Genomic DNA, 17,205 nt, shown 5'->3' with positions numbered 1-17,205 from the left:
GGATTTCAGGAACCATGCTGACTTTTTTTTTTTTTTTTTTGCCTGTTTGTTTTAAATGGAGCCATCTGAATGGTTCTGTGTTTTGTTTGTACAAAAAGAAATAAGGCTGCTAGAGTCCAGTTAGCTTGTGAGAAGTGTGCCAAGCACGAAGATCTCCTCCCAGCTGAGATGGATTTCTACCTGGGCAATTGGACCAACCCCAGGGTGTGGCAGCTCCGGCAGAAGAGGGTCAGCGAGGCTGAACATCACTTGCACTGTTCGTGGTCCGTGTAGTCATCCATGTCCACGTCAGAATCAAAGAGTGAGTGTCCAGTGAAATCCGTATCTGGGGTTCTGGAAAAACTGTTCTCTGCTCCCTCATCTTCAAAGGTCTCTGTCCTTGAGTAAAAGCTGAAATCCAGCAGGGGTGTGTGGGTTTTGCTGCCTTCGCTGCTCTCCTCAGACTCATAGATGGTGTTGTCATCATCGTGATGCCACTCGGGCCAGAATTTCCTCCTTATCCTCTCACAGTACATGGCAAGGTTGATCAGCTCACCTGTGGGGGGGTGGGGGGTAAGGAAAGCCAGGGTTAATTCTCAAAGGCAGCAGTCTCTCAGCTAGCCACTTGGCCCAGGGAACTGGGAAGAATATGGTCGAGGAGACGTTTACAATGTTTTTCCACAGAGGGACCATCAAATATTTAGGTTTTCATGCACATAAGAAGAAAGGTGAGTGGGGAAAGTTACATTTGTGAGTGGGCTGAGTGAGATTTAGGAGAGAGTCTTATGGTGATGAGGGGAGGTGGGTAGTTTATCCAAAATGGCAGCTAAACTACCATCATTTGGCTGTGTAAAGCATTATAATTTTATGTTTGCTTATCAAGAGAACTGGTGCTTCAATGGTTCATATTTAAATTAATTTATAGCCCATGAAAATACACCAACGGTTAGTTGGGCTAAGTCAGCCAGAAGTAATCATTCATTTCACAAATATTTGTAGTGTTATTAAGGACTGGGTACTATGCCAAGTAGTTGGAAAAAGGTATGTTAAGATGTAAATTTTTCCCTAAATAATCCTAAGTAAAATGGGTAACTCAGAACTGTCTATGGATGAGTGTGCCCACAGGTGCATTTAGTAAAACAGGTATTTTTTTTTTAATTTTTTTAAATAAAACTGAACAGCTACACCCATAATTACATTCCCACTCACTGGGCTACTTCTTTTTCATGCGAATCAAAGGAACGCTTTTGTTAAGTTGCTAAAATTGTCCAAGCATTTGTCCGAAACATGACACAGAATTTGACATTCATTTCTTAATTCCCAATGAAAAATGAAGAGAGTGAGTTTTTGCCTTCGATCCACCAGATGGCAACATTGCTTGCAATACATAATTTGTCACTATCCCTTACAGAATTTCATCGCCCTAAGAATATTCTTTGAATGTTTGTTTTTTAAAAGTCATATAAACATCTACTTATTATATAGATGATCCATGTTTTATTGCAGAAAATTAGAAAGTGATGGATACGCAAAAAATAAAAGCATTACCAATAATCACATCCACTGTAATAACATTTTTATGTTCTTCCGGAAATGTATATACTTATATACACACTTACATATATTTACACTTCCTATTTAGCATTTACTATATATTGTTTCTTACTCTTTTTCCCACTTGACAAACTATAATAAAAAACTTTCAATTTCACACTATCACCTTGATAACTGCACAGTAGTTCATTATTCAGATGTACCATAGTTTCATTTTGTTTTTACCACACCCCCTTTATGGCCATTTAGGTTATTTCTATATTAATGCATCTATTGATTATAGTCTTTATTTTATTTTCTATCAAAGAATATAATACATTCTCATTTTGGAAAATTAGAAGTCTATATATAAAAATGTATACCATTTAGATAAGGAAGAAAACAAAAGGCACCTATCAATCTCATCAAGGTCATCACAATTAACATTTTGGTGTAATTTATTTCAGCATATTTTCTATTTATTTATTGTCATTATTACTACTTCCTGTTACTTTGCATAACATTATTATATACATTTTCCCATGAAAATTTTTCAAAACTTGATTGCTGCTCTACTTCAATAAGCCTGTTCCCTATAAAACATAAAGAAGCGAATCCCTCTACTCCATGGACCCTAGAAACCGGTGGATTAATATTGGTTCCAGGTCACTATTTTCAGTTGCCTTATATCATAACAGTTCCACTCACACTATGTAAGAGTCCATTCTGGTTGCCCCCTACTCGGGGATTGTACGTACATACACGCCCAGGAGCCAGAAGCCGAGGAGCCAACACCCGTGCTCCTTGAAATGATGCAGACAAAGTCTTCCCTTAGATTCTCCCTCAGGGAAGCAGTCAGGAAACCCCTCACCAGATACTGCTGCCAGTCCCAGGTAACCCAGACTTGGACAAAGCTGTGGAGGCAGCTGCAAAGTTTGGCCGGTGGGGCGGGGTGGGGGGGGGGGAGTATGGTCACTTCACAGCAGGGTCTGGGGCAGCTGCGTTTGCCTCAATCAAGACCATTCGCTATGAGGTGGTTAGTGAGCAGCTAGAAAGCCAGAATCTATTCACAGTATCCACAGGATCTACACCATATATGGTTCTAGCCACTTCTTCTGTGGCTGTTTCTTCTACTGCCTGTTTCCTCACTTTTCTTCCAGGAGAGCTGCCCTGCCTTCCTCCTGTGTGACGTGAATACCCCTTCAAGCGTGCGATAAAAATTAATAATAATAACAACAGCAAATATGCACATAGTCCTTACTGTGTACCAGGCACTGTTTGAAGTGCTTTATTCATCTGTTGAATTAGTCCTTGCAACAATCTTATCAGGCAGGAACTATTATTATCCCCATCTGTCATGGGAACACTGAAGCAACAGAGAGGTTAATTAACTTGCCTAAGGTCACATGGCTAGAAAGTGGCAGAGCCAGGATTCAAACACCCACAGTCTCCAGACTCCATGCCCTTCACCACAAATCTAATCTCTCTCTCTCTCTCTACTGATGAGCCGACAGCCTGGCTTGGGAATTAATAGCTGCATACGCTCTGTCACAGAAGATTGTTCTATAATTCTTTTCAGGGTCTCAAGAATTATGAGGAGACAGGTGCTGCCCCTCAAAGATAATGAGTTGTCAAGAAGAAGTGATCATTCTATTATGCAGTCCAGAAAGGGATTGCTTTTGATAAGCAAAAACTGGGAGCCCACATACCCATCCTCATATCCTGCCACTGATAAAAACAGTGGAATAAAGAATGAAATTTTCTGGGTGAGTTCTACCCTGTCTGGCTTTGCCAATCCCTTCTGTCCCTGACCCACTCACCATGCTACCAACCAAAAGAAGAGAAAAAAGTTGGCAGTAGAAACAGGCTGTGTGTGTGTGTGTGTGTATGTGTGTGTGTGATATGCCTGTGTTAACATAAATGCCTATGTTGAAGGTGTGAACCTTGTGAAATAATAGAAAAACTGCATTTTTTTCAAAGTGTACTCAATAATCAGATAACAACTTCATACATCAAACTGGTAAAAATTAAAGTCTGATAACATCCAATGTGAAGGGTCAGGCATTTTAACTACATGTCTGGTGGAATTATAAATTGCTATAACCTTTTTTGGAAAGTAATCCAATGTCATCTGTTGAAATTCTAACTGTTGGCTCAGAACTCCACTTTTATTTCTCTATTCTACTAAAATAAAAGCACCGGTATGTAAAGATATATGTATATGGATGTCAACATCATTGTGTCAGTAAAAAATAAAGAAGAAAAGAAAGATGAAAATGGCCTGAATGTCCATCAGTAGGGATTGACTGAATAAATTATGGTGATTCAATTCTATATATTTTGCAGCTGTTAAAAAGGCATGATATTCTCGTAAGTGAAAAGAGGGAGTTATAGAGTAATGTGTATAACGCCATTCCACTGATTAGTTTAAAAATAGTAAAAACAAACCAAAACTACTATATACATGTATGTAAATTTGCACATGAAAAAGAAAGGCACAGGAAGATTCATTCCAAACTCTTAATATTGGTTATTCCATGGGGGTGGATATTGGACATGGATGAGGGGGAAGTCATAAATCTTTTAAAATATTCCTGTATAATTCAACTCATTTTGACAATCCTGTATTTTTAAATTTAAAGTTCCAATAAAGTACATTAGTGAAATACTAATGAGTGGTAAGTGATATGCTCAGACAGCTTGAGAGGCTATTTATCAGAAAGCCAAATGGTCCTCAACCCAGAGGTCACTCCCAAAAAGAATAAAGAGCTTTTCTCTTAGTTTCTCCAAATGGAAATATCCCCCACCGCTCTTTGAAAAAAAAGTGACTCATTTTATTTTCCTGTATCACTGCAATTTCTCTAACATTCAAAAACATTTTGTACAATTTGACACTGAAAACATTGTCAACCAGGCCCAGAACCCAGGGCTCAGTTTCTCCCAGCTGCCAATCGTGCACAGCAGGAATGAGAGGGAGGGAGAAGTGACGGGGGAAGCCTGCCAGCATGTCCCAGCTCCCCCTGCCCAGCCCTCGGTCATTAACCATCAAGTTTTTGGAATACATGGGGCGGGCACCCACAGGAACTCATCTGGTCTGCAGGCATTTACTCGGCACCTCCCTGCTGCAGACCTGTGTGAGGTGCTGGCCATGCCCATGCTCGCTCTCTTCAGCATTCTGTCACAGGCAGGGAGGGCACAGAGCATGTCCTCTTCCAGAAAAGTTTGAAACAAACTTGAATGGTGCGATGAGGACACCACCTCCCCCTCATCTCCTGAAGCTAAAGGGTACTGACTCAGATCACAAAGTACAAATACCCACAAAAGTCACCTGAGCCAGCCCCTCCCTAAGCCCCGAATGCCCCACAGCCACCTCTTCCTGAACATTCCAGATGGAGAACAGTAAGTGCAGGGGTGGGGATAGACTCAACTGTTTCTCAAGGATATCCAGCACTTGATTGAAAGGTGGAAAAAGTTATCAATCAGTCAGATAATAAGCAAGAAAAGACATCCAAGAACAATAAATAACTGTTGGTAAAAGAGCTCCTGACTAAAGTTTTCCAGAAGCACACAGAAAGTGTGGTTCTCACAGATACCGAAAAAGAGCATGAGGTTGTGCGGCTCTGCGGTGACGCCACCTGGCGGGCGGGCACGGGGCACAACTCCTGCCCGTCGGGTGCTTCTGGTCCGGTTTTCTAGACTCTGCGGTTCTCCACGCCTGTCTCAAAAGAGGGCCCTGATCCACGCACAATTCTCTGAGAAGGACTCGCTGAACAAAATGTCAAATGTCACTTGGCGACCTTGCTGATAGTAACACTGAGATTTTTTTACTGGAAAAATGGCAAAAATTTCAAAATAAATATTCGATCCTGAGGAATAAAATTTGAGGTGCTTTCAGACACTGCTCATGAGAAGACACACGGCTACAAGTCTTCCTAGAAAGCAATTTAGCCATACAGACCAAGAGCTTAGACCTTTTGAGACAGAAATTCCCCAACTAGAAATTTGGCTTAAGGAAATAACCAGAGATTAGCAAGAATATATTTTTATACAATATTCACCAGAGAATATTAGTTAAAAAATTATGTGAAACAAGCCACAAGTCCAGAAAAAGAAGATTAATCACATCAATTACAATGTAGCCATAGGATAGGATATTATCCAACTACTAAATATGTTGTTTTAAGGCATATTTAATGACAGGGAAATGGCCAGGATACACAGTTAATTAAAACTATAGGTTTATAACTATATCAACATCATGATCCCAATTTTTAAAAATAAACACATACATGTACTTGATGAAAGAGGAGGACACAAACCACATAATTAACAGTAGTTCTCTGTGGGTGACAAGGGGCACAAGTTATATTTTTTAATTTTTCTATCTTTTCTAAATTTTCTCCAGCAAGGAAATAATATTTCATATATCTACATCTATAATACACAAACGCATACTCAGTATATTTTAAGAATTGCTGAATATTCAAAGTCTGTCATCTTACTCACCTAAATTAAGGAAAATTTCTCACTGTTTTAGATGGCTCCGGTACACTATGTGGCTAGATACTGTAACTAATATCTAGAACCAGAACACTCACACACTTACACACACGGCCAGGCCAACAGCGCTCTGACCGTTCCAAAGCCAAGGCAGAAAACTGCCTGATCCAAGCATTCACGCTCCTGGATTTGAGCCAGTTCTAAAGCATACAGGTACTTAGTTGTTTCTGCTTCTCCTTCCTCTTGTTACTTCTTGGGCAAGTCTCCACCACAGAAAGAGCAAAGGCGGAGAAAGAAGCAGAAACCAGAGTAGTAGTTTGCCTATTAGCAGCTACAATCAGAAGGTTTGGAAGGGCATACAACCAATGACCAAAATGTGATTTAGAGACCCTCTGTGGACTTTAATGATTCATGCTACACCAGTCCCCAAGGAGAGCTGGAAGCTGCTAACTTGTTTAAGAACCAAAGCACATGCAACTATGTGCCAAAGTCCCTCGCAGACAATGGTGTCAGATTCCCCCAATGTGTGGGTGGGACTCAAAATTGATCCTCCAAAAAGGCTGACCCATTTCTTTAAAAAGAACACTAAATGTCTCGAGTCCTTCCAGGAAGTAGAAATGAAAAGGGCCAAGTCATAAATAATTTAACAAAAGATGCTTCATTCCTGCAAGAAGGGATTCTAAAGAATTTGATAGTTCTACTCATAATGGGTACCTAAATGCTTCTGACTCATAACAGATGACGTCAGCCGTGTGTGTTAGCGCGCTTGCGTGCATGTGTACAAGTGAGTGTGTTCGGGGTATATGTGTATAGAAGTAGGTGAGGAGATGTGGCAGTGTGTGTACTCATGGGTGTGTAAGAGTGGTGTGCTAGGGAAGTGGAGGGAGGGAGTAGGAAGAAACAGGAATAGAATGTAGATATAAAACATACCTCTAAATGAACTAAAGGGAACCAATATATTTTAGATGATTAAAATGAAGAGAAACTATTTTAAATGCTACAAACATCACCAATAGGATAACATGTTCAATTTAGGTAACTTCCAACATATTGCAAGACAAGGAACAGCTCTATGCTGATCACATAGGAAATTAAATATTAGTCCATACTATCCCTAGCTTCACCCAGCTGAAGTTCTGGAAGACCTTCAGTCAATGCCTGATCCATTCCAACAAGGTTTGGTAATGTATCTGAAGCCCCATCCCCACCAATAGGAGAATCTGGAGAATGATTCCTCCTGTCCTTAGCCTGGTCTGAGCTTCTGGGCATGCGCATGAATCTCACACACACACACACACACACGCACGCACACACACGCACGCACACACAGAACTACAGCCTTCACCAACCTTCCTATAAACCCACCTGTGGCCACCACACATGAGTGGTGTTCACCTGCCTCAGTTTCTTGTATGATTCTGCCTTGCTTAGTTCTGACCATCGATCCATCAACATTAAAAACATTCTATATGCTATTCACTAGTGATCTCATCTACATCCCCAGCCTTCTCAGTTGGGGCATAAATACCTTGTTCAACTCCGTCACTCCCTTTCCCAAACCCAAATATTGGACTTTGATCCCTATATCCCCACTCCCAGGCACTTGCTTAGGTACTTCTTCAAACTGGAGATGACTCGGGGCATCTGGGTGGCTCATTATTAAGTGTTTGCCTTCAGCTCAAGTTGTGATCCCAAGGTCCTGGGATCGAGCCCCGAATCAAGCTCCCTGCTCAGCAAGAAGTCTGCTTCTCCCTCTCCCTCTGCCCCTACCCCCACCCCCCGCTCCTGCTCTCTCTCTCGCTCGCTCTGCTCTCTCTCAAATAAATAGACAAAATCTTTAAGAAAAAAATTGGAGATGACTCCAAACAGGTCCCATCTACCAACACAGGAGAAGCCTCTCCCAGAGGCCCAGCTTCCATGTACATCCCACCCCGCCAGTCTGTCCGCCAACGTACATACACAAAGATCTGGTCCCTTGACATCGACCCACGTTGAGCTTACCTTACCTGCCCCCTTGCCAACATGAATTTTATTCTTGGCTTACCACTCCCTCCACCCCTACACATATATTCATTCCTCCTCTACGTCTGGTCCCATTCATCCCCACTTCTACCCTCCAGTCCATAATGTAACTCTGGCAGGTCTTACAGCCAAGATCATACTACAAAGATGCAAGATTGTGTTTCTTTGGCCAAAATACACAACAATTACTACTACTAATAATAATATTTTACATAGTATCAGACTTACAAAACATTTGTTGACACTTCCCCCATTTTTCACGATCTTGAACTTACTAGCTTTACTACTCTCAATGTATAATCTACAGATACCCACTGGAATAGGAGAAAAGAACATTTGAATTCAAATGATACAGAAACATATGTACTTATAACTACATGTGAAATACGTAACACCAGTTCAGACTCAAAAACAGCATCGAGATGGGCAATGTGTCCATCAGCCCCAGCCCACCGCGTTTGCTGCCAAACTAGATAGATCAGAAAGTGGTGAGGCTTGGCACCAACATCCCAAGGAAATTAAGGAAGACCAACAAAACAAGGGCACTAGGTGGAATTTAAGCCCCGTATCAACAAGTATTAAGTCCACTATGTAAGGAGCTGGTGTAATACACCGTACAATTTGTGTCAACTTTGTTGAGGACACAGTCCAGGCAAGATGGCAGGTGAGAAGCCTGGTCTTCCTCAACCCCTCCCCATCCTGAGCATAAGAAACTGACCCCAGCCCTGGACACCACAGCCTGCTGTCCCCATAAAGCACAGTCAAGTTCACAGGCATTGACCCAGAATTCTCCATTGTGTTACCCCTACCCTTCACCCCACAGGAACTCCTAAAGCCTGAAGGGGTTTGTAGGGCTTGCCTTTGATCAGCCGCTCAGGTCTTGTCCCAGGTAAGGTCCACATTGCCTGTGCCAAGTGTCCAAAGACAGTGGCGTCGAGAGTAGAAAGCTTGGGGCCCATGATGTACTTCTTATCACCTGCAGCAGACAGAGCAGAGAGGTCACTGTGCTGGCCTGCACTGCCCCATGTGGTCACCATGGCGTTCAGCACACTCTATAGGTTCATTTAACTGTGTGTCAAAAGCTTTGCAGAGTCAAAATGCATGCACCTCCTTTTTCTTAAAAAAAAAAAATAGAAACAAAAGGAAAACAAATTAATTCTGTGTTGGATCAACCCATACAATAGCCAAACAGGGAAATAACAGGCAACATATCAAGAAAAGCAGGTAAGGGAGGAGAGTTCATGGGGAAAAGGGAAATCGGATCACCCACAGACCTCTGAAGGCACCTCCTTGTCTCACACTCTAGTAATGAAAACTTGAGATGCTTGAAAACACCTGGAAATTTGCTGAACCCATCTCAAAAGTAACCCACACCAAGCACACCAACCTCAGCACTTATTTTATTAAATTAAAACATCTCCTCAGGAAGAACTCAAGAAGTCTAGGCTACGTGGAAAGGTTTTCCATGCTGCACCATGGTCTTGGCAATGTCCTCACCACTGAACACCAGCTTCCACAGGAAGAGAAACTATGAAACTACAGGCCCCGCCGTGCGATCGGGTTGTCGCACAACGATGTGTCGCACTGCTGCCCCCATCTCTCCTTTTCCATCGCTACTGAACTAGTTCAGTCCTCATCACCTGGACCGTCCCCTCTGACCCATTAACACTGTCCCAAGTCCATCACCCGAGCCACTGGCAGGCACTGGAGCAAACAGAGGCAACTCGGGTGGAACTGGGCCCACCTGGTTCACATCCTGGCAACACCGCTACTCAATGTGGGAGTCTGGTCGGTACTTAAGCTCTCAGAGCCTCAGTCTGCCCATCCGGAAAATGAGGATGATATTAACGGTGCTCACTTCTCAGGGCTATCATGAGGATGAACGGCATCATGCACATGAAGCACCTAGCACCATATGTTGGAACCTCAAGCATTAGCTTTCATGACAGCAGCCCCCCTGTCTCTCCAGCCCATTCCGTATCCCACCTGACTTAAATCACCACAGTGCTCTTTTCACCATGTCACTCCCCTTCCCACAAATACCGTCAATGGGCTATGAAATGGGTTAGGAAACAAAGTCCAAACTCGGAATTCAAGGCTCATTATGCTCTGCCTCCAACCCATGTTCCGGCTTTCTCTGTCGCTCCTCCCTTACTCTAGCAAACCTGGGGAACACTTCCCATTCCCCAGCATACTTCATGCTTCCCAAGGTCACATCTTTGCCCAGGCTGCGCCCACCCCTTTCCCTGCCCCCCACACCCTGTATGTGCTCCCCACTTCTCTCATCTGGTAAATTCTATCCATCCTTCGAGATCCAGCACGAGCCTCGTTCCAAAGCTTTCTCTGTCTATTCTATCTGGTGGTAAGGGAGTCTCAGTTCAGACAGCCCTGTGTTCAAATGCCGCTATTACACATAGAACCTTGTAGAACCGTAAGGCCTTTTATGCCTACTAACCTCAATTCCTTGAACCATAAAATGGGAGGAATTGCTGGCTGTTTCAGCAAGTAAGTGAGGTGACTTAGGAGAGCACACAGCAGAGAGGTCTTGCCTCTTGTAGCCCAGTCTCCATACTGTGCTACGTGCTGGTTGGTTTTTGCTTGTTTGTGCATTTTATCTTTTCAGCTAAATGGTAAGTTCTTTGAAAGTAAGAATAATTTCTTATTTTTATAAAGCAAACTCTAATGCAATGTTTACTACATACCAGGCATGATTCTAAAGGCTGTACTCTCAAAATATCTACCCATTTCACTGTTCTTGAGTGGCAAGCTGACAAAATTAAGTATCTGATGACTGTGTACAAACAAGCTAGGAGAAATGGCTGGAGTTGGGGATGCCAGTTAACGACCAACACAGCACAATACCAGCATATGGAAATGTATCAAATCAACATTTTGTGCACCTTAAACTTACATAATGTTTTATGTCAATTATATCTCAATTTTAAAAATAAGTTGAAAACAACAAAAAAACAACAACAAATGGAACTGGAGATTACCTTTAAAAAAAGTCATTTCTATTCTATATTCTACAGGGACCAAGGAATTCCCTACAATATGCTGAACCTAACCAAACTATCTACTCAGGTAAGGACGAGCAAGTTGTCCATACCTGGACAAAAATAAAAAAGCAAGCCTGGGTAAACCATTTGTCTCAAGAGTGTCAGTTATTTTCTTGGGGTGCCTGGATGGCTCAGTTGGTTAAGTGTCTGACTCTTGGTTTCTGCACAGGTCATGATCTCAAGGTCATGAGACTGAGCTCCGCCTCAGGCTCTGTGCTGAGTACAGAGTCTGCTCAAGATTCTCTCTCTCTGGAGCACCTTAAGCATCTGCCTTCGGCTCAGGTCATGATCTCAGGGTCCTAGGATCGAGCCCTGCATCAGGCTCCCTGCTCAGCGGGGAGTCTGCTTCTCCCTCTGCCCCTCCCCACACTCATGCACATGCATGCACACTCTCACTAATAAAATCTTTAAAAAAAAAAAAAAGATTCTCTCTCTACCCTCTCCCTCCCTTTCTGCTCCTTCCCACCACTCTCTACTCTCTCTCTCTCAAATAAATAAATAAAATCTTAAAAAAAAAAGTGTCCATTATTTCTTAATGCACCCTGCTGGCTCCATGCCTTGGCCTTAGGGCTGGCAATAGTGACGCAGGTTGGCCGGGGGACCCTGACCCAGAGCTCTTGTGCCATCCTGAGAGGGCAGGAGGGGCGTGCCAGCCAGTGATCCCTATAGGACTGTGCCAGGGCTCAGCCCAGACAAGGCCCAAACCTAAGGAAGCCCACAATACAGAAGCCATGGGATAGTTTTAGGGACGACTGTTGAGAAGGGCCACACAGTTTCAGAGAGAAGAAAAACAAGACAGAGGACAGCTGCAGGGGCTTCCTGCTCAAAAGGAAAAAAAAAGAAAATGTTGATCTTAATTTGATTTAAAAAGAGAAAGAGGGAGAGGGATTGTCTAAGGGAAATGCCAGAATGAAGTGTGTAAACTGAGTCTTTGTAGAACCCAAAGACTTTGGAGGCAAGAGGAAAAAATACATATGGATAAAAAAACAAAACAAAACAAAACAAAAACTTGGGAACCTAAATATAGAGCACCTGGGACCTTGATAAAAAGAAAAAAAAATAATTAAAAATGTAATCATTTGGGGACACCTGGGTGGCTCAGTTAGGGGGCTGCCTTCGGCTCAGGTCACGATCTCAGGGTCCTGGGATCGAGTCCGGCATCAGGCTCCTTGCTCAATGGGGAGCCTGCCTCTCCCTCTGCCCCTCTCCCTGCTTGTGCACTCTCTCTCCCTGACAAATAAATGAATAAAATCTTTAAAAAAAAATGTAATCATTTGAATACATACATCAACTATGCATACAATATTCAACCCGAATTTCCCATTTGGCATCAGAACATTAACACTGAAAATTCATGGATTTAGTTAGTAATAGAACCGGACTAAGAAGGCTGGCTCCCAGGTCTTCCGACCTCCAGCCTCAGGCTCCTTGCTCTGTGTAATAGGCCCCTCAGGTCATCATCTCAGAGATAAACAACCCCTGGAGGGTGGAGCTGTGATCATTTACCAAAAACAATGCTTTAGAGAGGAAGAAGTACGGAATGCAGGAAAAAAAAAAAAAGAAAGAAAGAAAAGAAGTCTAGGGCTTTTTAAAAGGTGCTTCCAAAAAAACTGATGGAATTTAGCATTTGTGGAAAATGTTGAATGGTAGATACAAAATCACAAGTGTATACACACACAACAGGGATAAATTTCAAGAATATCAAAATATACTGTTATTGAAAAGTCCTCAAGGACCAAATGGCGGGAAGCTTTTTAAAACTTTTATTTTGAAAGGATCTTATACTTACAGAAAAGTTGCAAAAATAGCAGAGCTCCTGTATACCCCTCAATCGGCTTCTGCCAATATCAACATCTTATACTATCACAGTCCATGTATCAAACTAAGAAATTAACATTAATACAATACTATTAACTGCACTATTTTTATTCATTTTCACATTTTATTCACATTTTATTAGTTTTTCAACTAATGCCCTTTTGTGTTGCAGGATCCAATCTAGGATCCCGCATTGCCTGTAGGTGTCATGTATCCTTACCCTCCAATCTGAAAATTCCTCAGTCTCTCCTTGTCTTGCATAACCCTGACACTTTTTAAAGAATACTGGTTGGTTATTTTGTACGACGTTCATCAGTTTGAGTTTGCCTAAAGTTTTTTACGATTAGATCAGGTCATGCATTTTTGGCAAGAATACCATGGAAGTCATAATGTCACCTTCTGTGATGGCTAATTTTACGTGTCCATGTGACTGGCCACGGAGTGCTAAGTTATTTGGCAAACATAATTCTGGGTGTTTTTGTGAAGGTGCTTTGGATGAGGTTAACATTTAAGTGGCAGACTGAGTATTGCAGATTACCCTCTCTGATGTGGGTGGGCCTCATCCAATTAGTTGAAGGCCTTAAAAAAAGCGGGGTGGGGGGGCTGACTCTCCAGAGAGTAAGGGAGAATTCCTTCTGCCTTGAAAGGGGAACATGGGCTTTTTCCTGCCCTTGGACTCAAGCTAAAACATCAGCTCTTCCTGGGTGTTGAGCCTTTGGACTGGAACCACACCCTCAGCTCTCCTGGGTCTCCAGCGTGCGGACTCACCCTGCAGATCCTGTGACATGTCAGCCTCTCTAACTGCAGGAGCCAATTCCTTATACATTTTTATACTAAATACATACACCCCGAATATACACATATATATTTACATACATTCTATTGGTCTGTTTCTCTTAAGAAACCTGACTAATATACCTTCTCAGGGCATCCTATCAGAGGGTCCATAATGTCCATGTGTCTTATCACTGGTGATGTTAACCTTGACTATGTGGTAAAGGTGGTGCCCACGAGGTTTCTTCGCTGTAGTGGTACTAATTTTCCTTTGCAACTAATAATCTTGGGTGAGATCTTTGGAAACAGTATAAGTATCATGTTTCCCTGCAAACTCTGGCCCACTGATTTCAGTATCCACTGGTGGATTTTTCTGAAACCATTATTACTATGATGTTTGCCTCGTCAGGATTTTCTATTTTTCTCACTCCTTCTACATGCATTGATTAGAATCCTACTATTCCCTACATCCCCCATTTACTAATGTATTCAATTATTTATTTATGTAAGTATGTATTCATCAATACTTATTTTATTCTATGGTTTATAATCCAGTACTTTCGTTATATATTTTTATCGCTCAAATTGTCCTAGCTTTGGCCTTTTGGACATTGGCAGGAAGTAATTTTAAGAGGGAAATTGAATTTAGATCGGACTCTGCTTAGAGACAAAGCGGCCGAGCTAAGGTCTCAAGACTGCAGCACTCCCAGCTTTCACCAAGTGGTTCCAGATCTTGCGGCCAGGCGTTGCAAAAACAAAACACTAAGGGCATTTTTGAAGGGCACTGCAGGAACAGGCTTGGAGGATGAGGCAACTCAAGCTTCATTTTCAGTAGGTAAACTATTCCCACTGGCTTCTGTAGGAAGGGAGAGAAGCAGCTCAGAGCTACCTGAGCACCTGGGACTCCCTGCCAGCCTCCAGGTTGGGAGTGTGGACCAGAACCACTGGTGAGCGCAAACGAAGGTTGAAAATATCAGAAATCCTGGGAGGTGAGGGATATCAGACTCCCTGAGGGATGCTCCACCAGAGGCCAGCTTCCAAGCATCTGGAAAACCTCCGTGAAGGTGCAGAGCCCTCCTGACTGTGAGGGCGAGCCCACACCACAAGAGGGTGTGGAGTACATCCAGCCAGTGAAGGCAGGGTGACTTCAGGTGCCCATGGTGATTTCACAGAACTCCATGCCTGGATCTTCAAGTGGCCATTAGGGAGCAGAGACCAGTGAGGACATGCAAGGACAGTGACCAAACAGCCAGGGGAGAGGGGCCATGGAGAAGAGCCCACGGCAGGGGCAGTAAGAGTTGGCTCCACCAAGGGCTAGGGAATACTAGCTGGTCCTCGGTGTTCCTAGAAGCTGATCCTACCTCTCTTGGGTGGTGTGGGCAGCTCTTCTCCATGGAAAAAGCCATGATGCAGATGCAGTAACCACTGGGGCACCCAAGGATGACCACAGACTGAGTGGGGAGTGCTAAGTCAAGGCTAACAAAAATGTTCCGGAGCCCTAAAGGATATTTGCTCTTTGTACCTCAGACTTGAGCTGTGATTGGGTTTTACAAGATCACTGGTCAAAATCTTAAGTGACCTCATTAATCCAAGGCTGCTTAACCTGACCTCCAAGCCTGAGCTGGCTCTTGCCACACTATCTTCCACTTCTCTTGTCATGGACAGCAACACAGAGCTGACCAGGAGACACCAGAACACAACACAGATGACAGTATCTGGAAGAAGACAGAGCATGTTGGCCAGCTTCCTCACCCCCACTAAGGACTGACTGAGGTGATGGGTGGGAGAGGAGGGGGAAGGGTGAATATGGAAAGCAAAGCCACACAGTTGTCCAGGGAGAACTAAATCAACATGGAGTCTGAGAGGAATGATCAGAATCCAAGCCTGAAGATTCAGGCCAAACTGAGAGAACAAGCTGTAGAGTTCAAGCAAGCCAGGCTTGGTGAGCAGGGGAACCAAGGGAAGACGAGAAAAGAAGAGAGCAGTAACAGGTCTTAAAAGTCCCACTTAGAGGGTAGGACCATATAACAGCACAACTAAGAAAGTACTCCCGGTCCTAGGCTGTTTGCCTGCTGCCTGGCTCTCAGCCTTCTCTCCTTGGGGAGGATTTGTGAGAGCGGGCAGTTGCTAACTTGCCCCAATCCCAGGCAGGACGAGCCGAGGTCTAGCTAGCATGAACGCTCTACTTCAGTCAAACATGCTGAGTGCTCATCCCATTCCCCCTGGCCTCAAATAAACTTCCTCTTACCCAACCTAAATTTTCCCATCAGGCTCAGACCAGGCCCTCCCTCCTCCACTCTGTGAAGACCACCCACACAGACCTGGTGCACAAGTCCATCTCACTGGCCACTCCTCTACTAAACCCTAGAGACACAACCGCTTAGAGCACAGTTACCCGGAGAACGGTCTGAGCCCCTCAGCATCACAGAGTCTCAGGTCCCATCTACTAAATTAGAATGTCTGCGAGTAGGACTAGAAAATCTGTGTTTTAACAAGCTTTCAGGTCCATAAAAATCACCTGGAGAGCCTGCAGTTCTTGGCCCATATTTCAAATAGCACTGTTTCAGGTGCAATTTTACTATCTATGTTAACTAACTAAATTTAAATAAAAACTTGAAAAAATTTTTAAAAAATAGCACTGTTCCAGTGCTATCAGAGCTATCTATCTCACATTATTCTATCTTCTGATATCATGATATTCTATCATGCCAGAGTTTGAGAAGTATTGGTCCAGACTAGATCAGCGATCTTAAATTAGAGCATGCATCATAATCATTTGGAGGCCTTTTTAAAAACACTGATTGATACCCCCACCAGGAATTTCTGATTCAGCAGGTATGGAGTGGGACTCAAGAATGCATTTCTATGGGGCACCTGGGGGGCTCAGTTGGTTAAGCATCCAACTCTTGATCTCAACTCAGGTGTTGATCTCAACTTGGGTCTTGATCTCAACTCGGGTCTTGTACTCAAGTCTTGTACTCAACTTAAGTCTTGTACTCAAGTCTTGATCTCAGGGTTGTGAGTTCAAGTCCTGCACTGGGCTCCATGCTGAGCATAGAGACTAATTTAAAAAAAAAAAAAATTGCATTTCTAACAGATCCCAGATAATGCTGATGTTGCTGGTCCAGGGACCACCCTTTGAGAACCACCAATCTAGCTCACCATTAAGTAATTCACACATGCTATCTCTTAGTCTGATTTGTGTGTATGTGCTATCTCCTCAAGTAGTTTTTCAGCTCTTTGATGGCAAATAACCCTCAGTTTTACTTTTCTGTCCGTCGGGTACCTATCACAGTAGAAACTGTCAATTAGGTGATAATAGCTTTAATTATGTGTGATCTCTGTCCTTTCTTAAAATGGAGAGCTATTGTAAGTATTAGAAGATAGAATAATGTGAGAGTACTTTGCAAACTAGAAGTGCTATTTTAACATTAGACGAGATGATCTTCTACTCATCACCAGTAATGAGCACAAGTACTGACTGTGCACAGAACCAGTCCAAGATCTCTCCCAGGGTAGA

The 17,205-nt window shown here is 43.1% G+C and overlaps 1 protein-coding gene across 1 annotated transcript in view; it reads right to left on the bottom strand.

Moving 5' to 3' along the window:
- Positions 1-245: 245 nt before the first annotated feature.
- Positions 246-17,205, bottom strand: part of FAXC (failed axon connections homolog, metaxin like GST domain containing) — a 66,578-nt gene continuing 49,618 nt past the window's right edge. Inside the window, exons 5-6 of the mRNA XM_028104277.2 lie at positions 8,894-9,010; positions 246-535 (exon numbers count right to left, since the gene is read on the bottom strand). Coding sequence (XP_027960078.1) covers positions 246-535; positions 8,894-9,010 — 407 coding nt within the window. The remainder of the gene's footprint in view (positions 536-8,893; positions 9,011-17,205) is intronic.

Source organism: Eumetopias jubatus, unplaced genomic scaffold (assembly GCF_037043125.1).
Source record: "Eumetopias jubatus isolate StellerSeaLion01/CBP00866 unplaced genomic scaffold, mEumJub1_p1.0 scaffold_6, whole genome shotgun sequence".
NCBI classification, from domain to species: Eukaryota; Metazoa; Chordata; class Mammalia; order Carnivora; family Otariidae; genus Eumetopias; species Eumetopias jubatus.
Note: the sequence above shows the minus strand (reverse complement) of the source record. Positions and strands in the feature narration are given on the sequence as shown.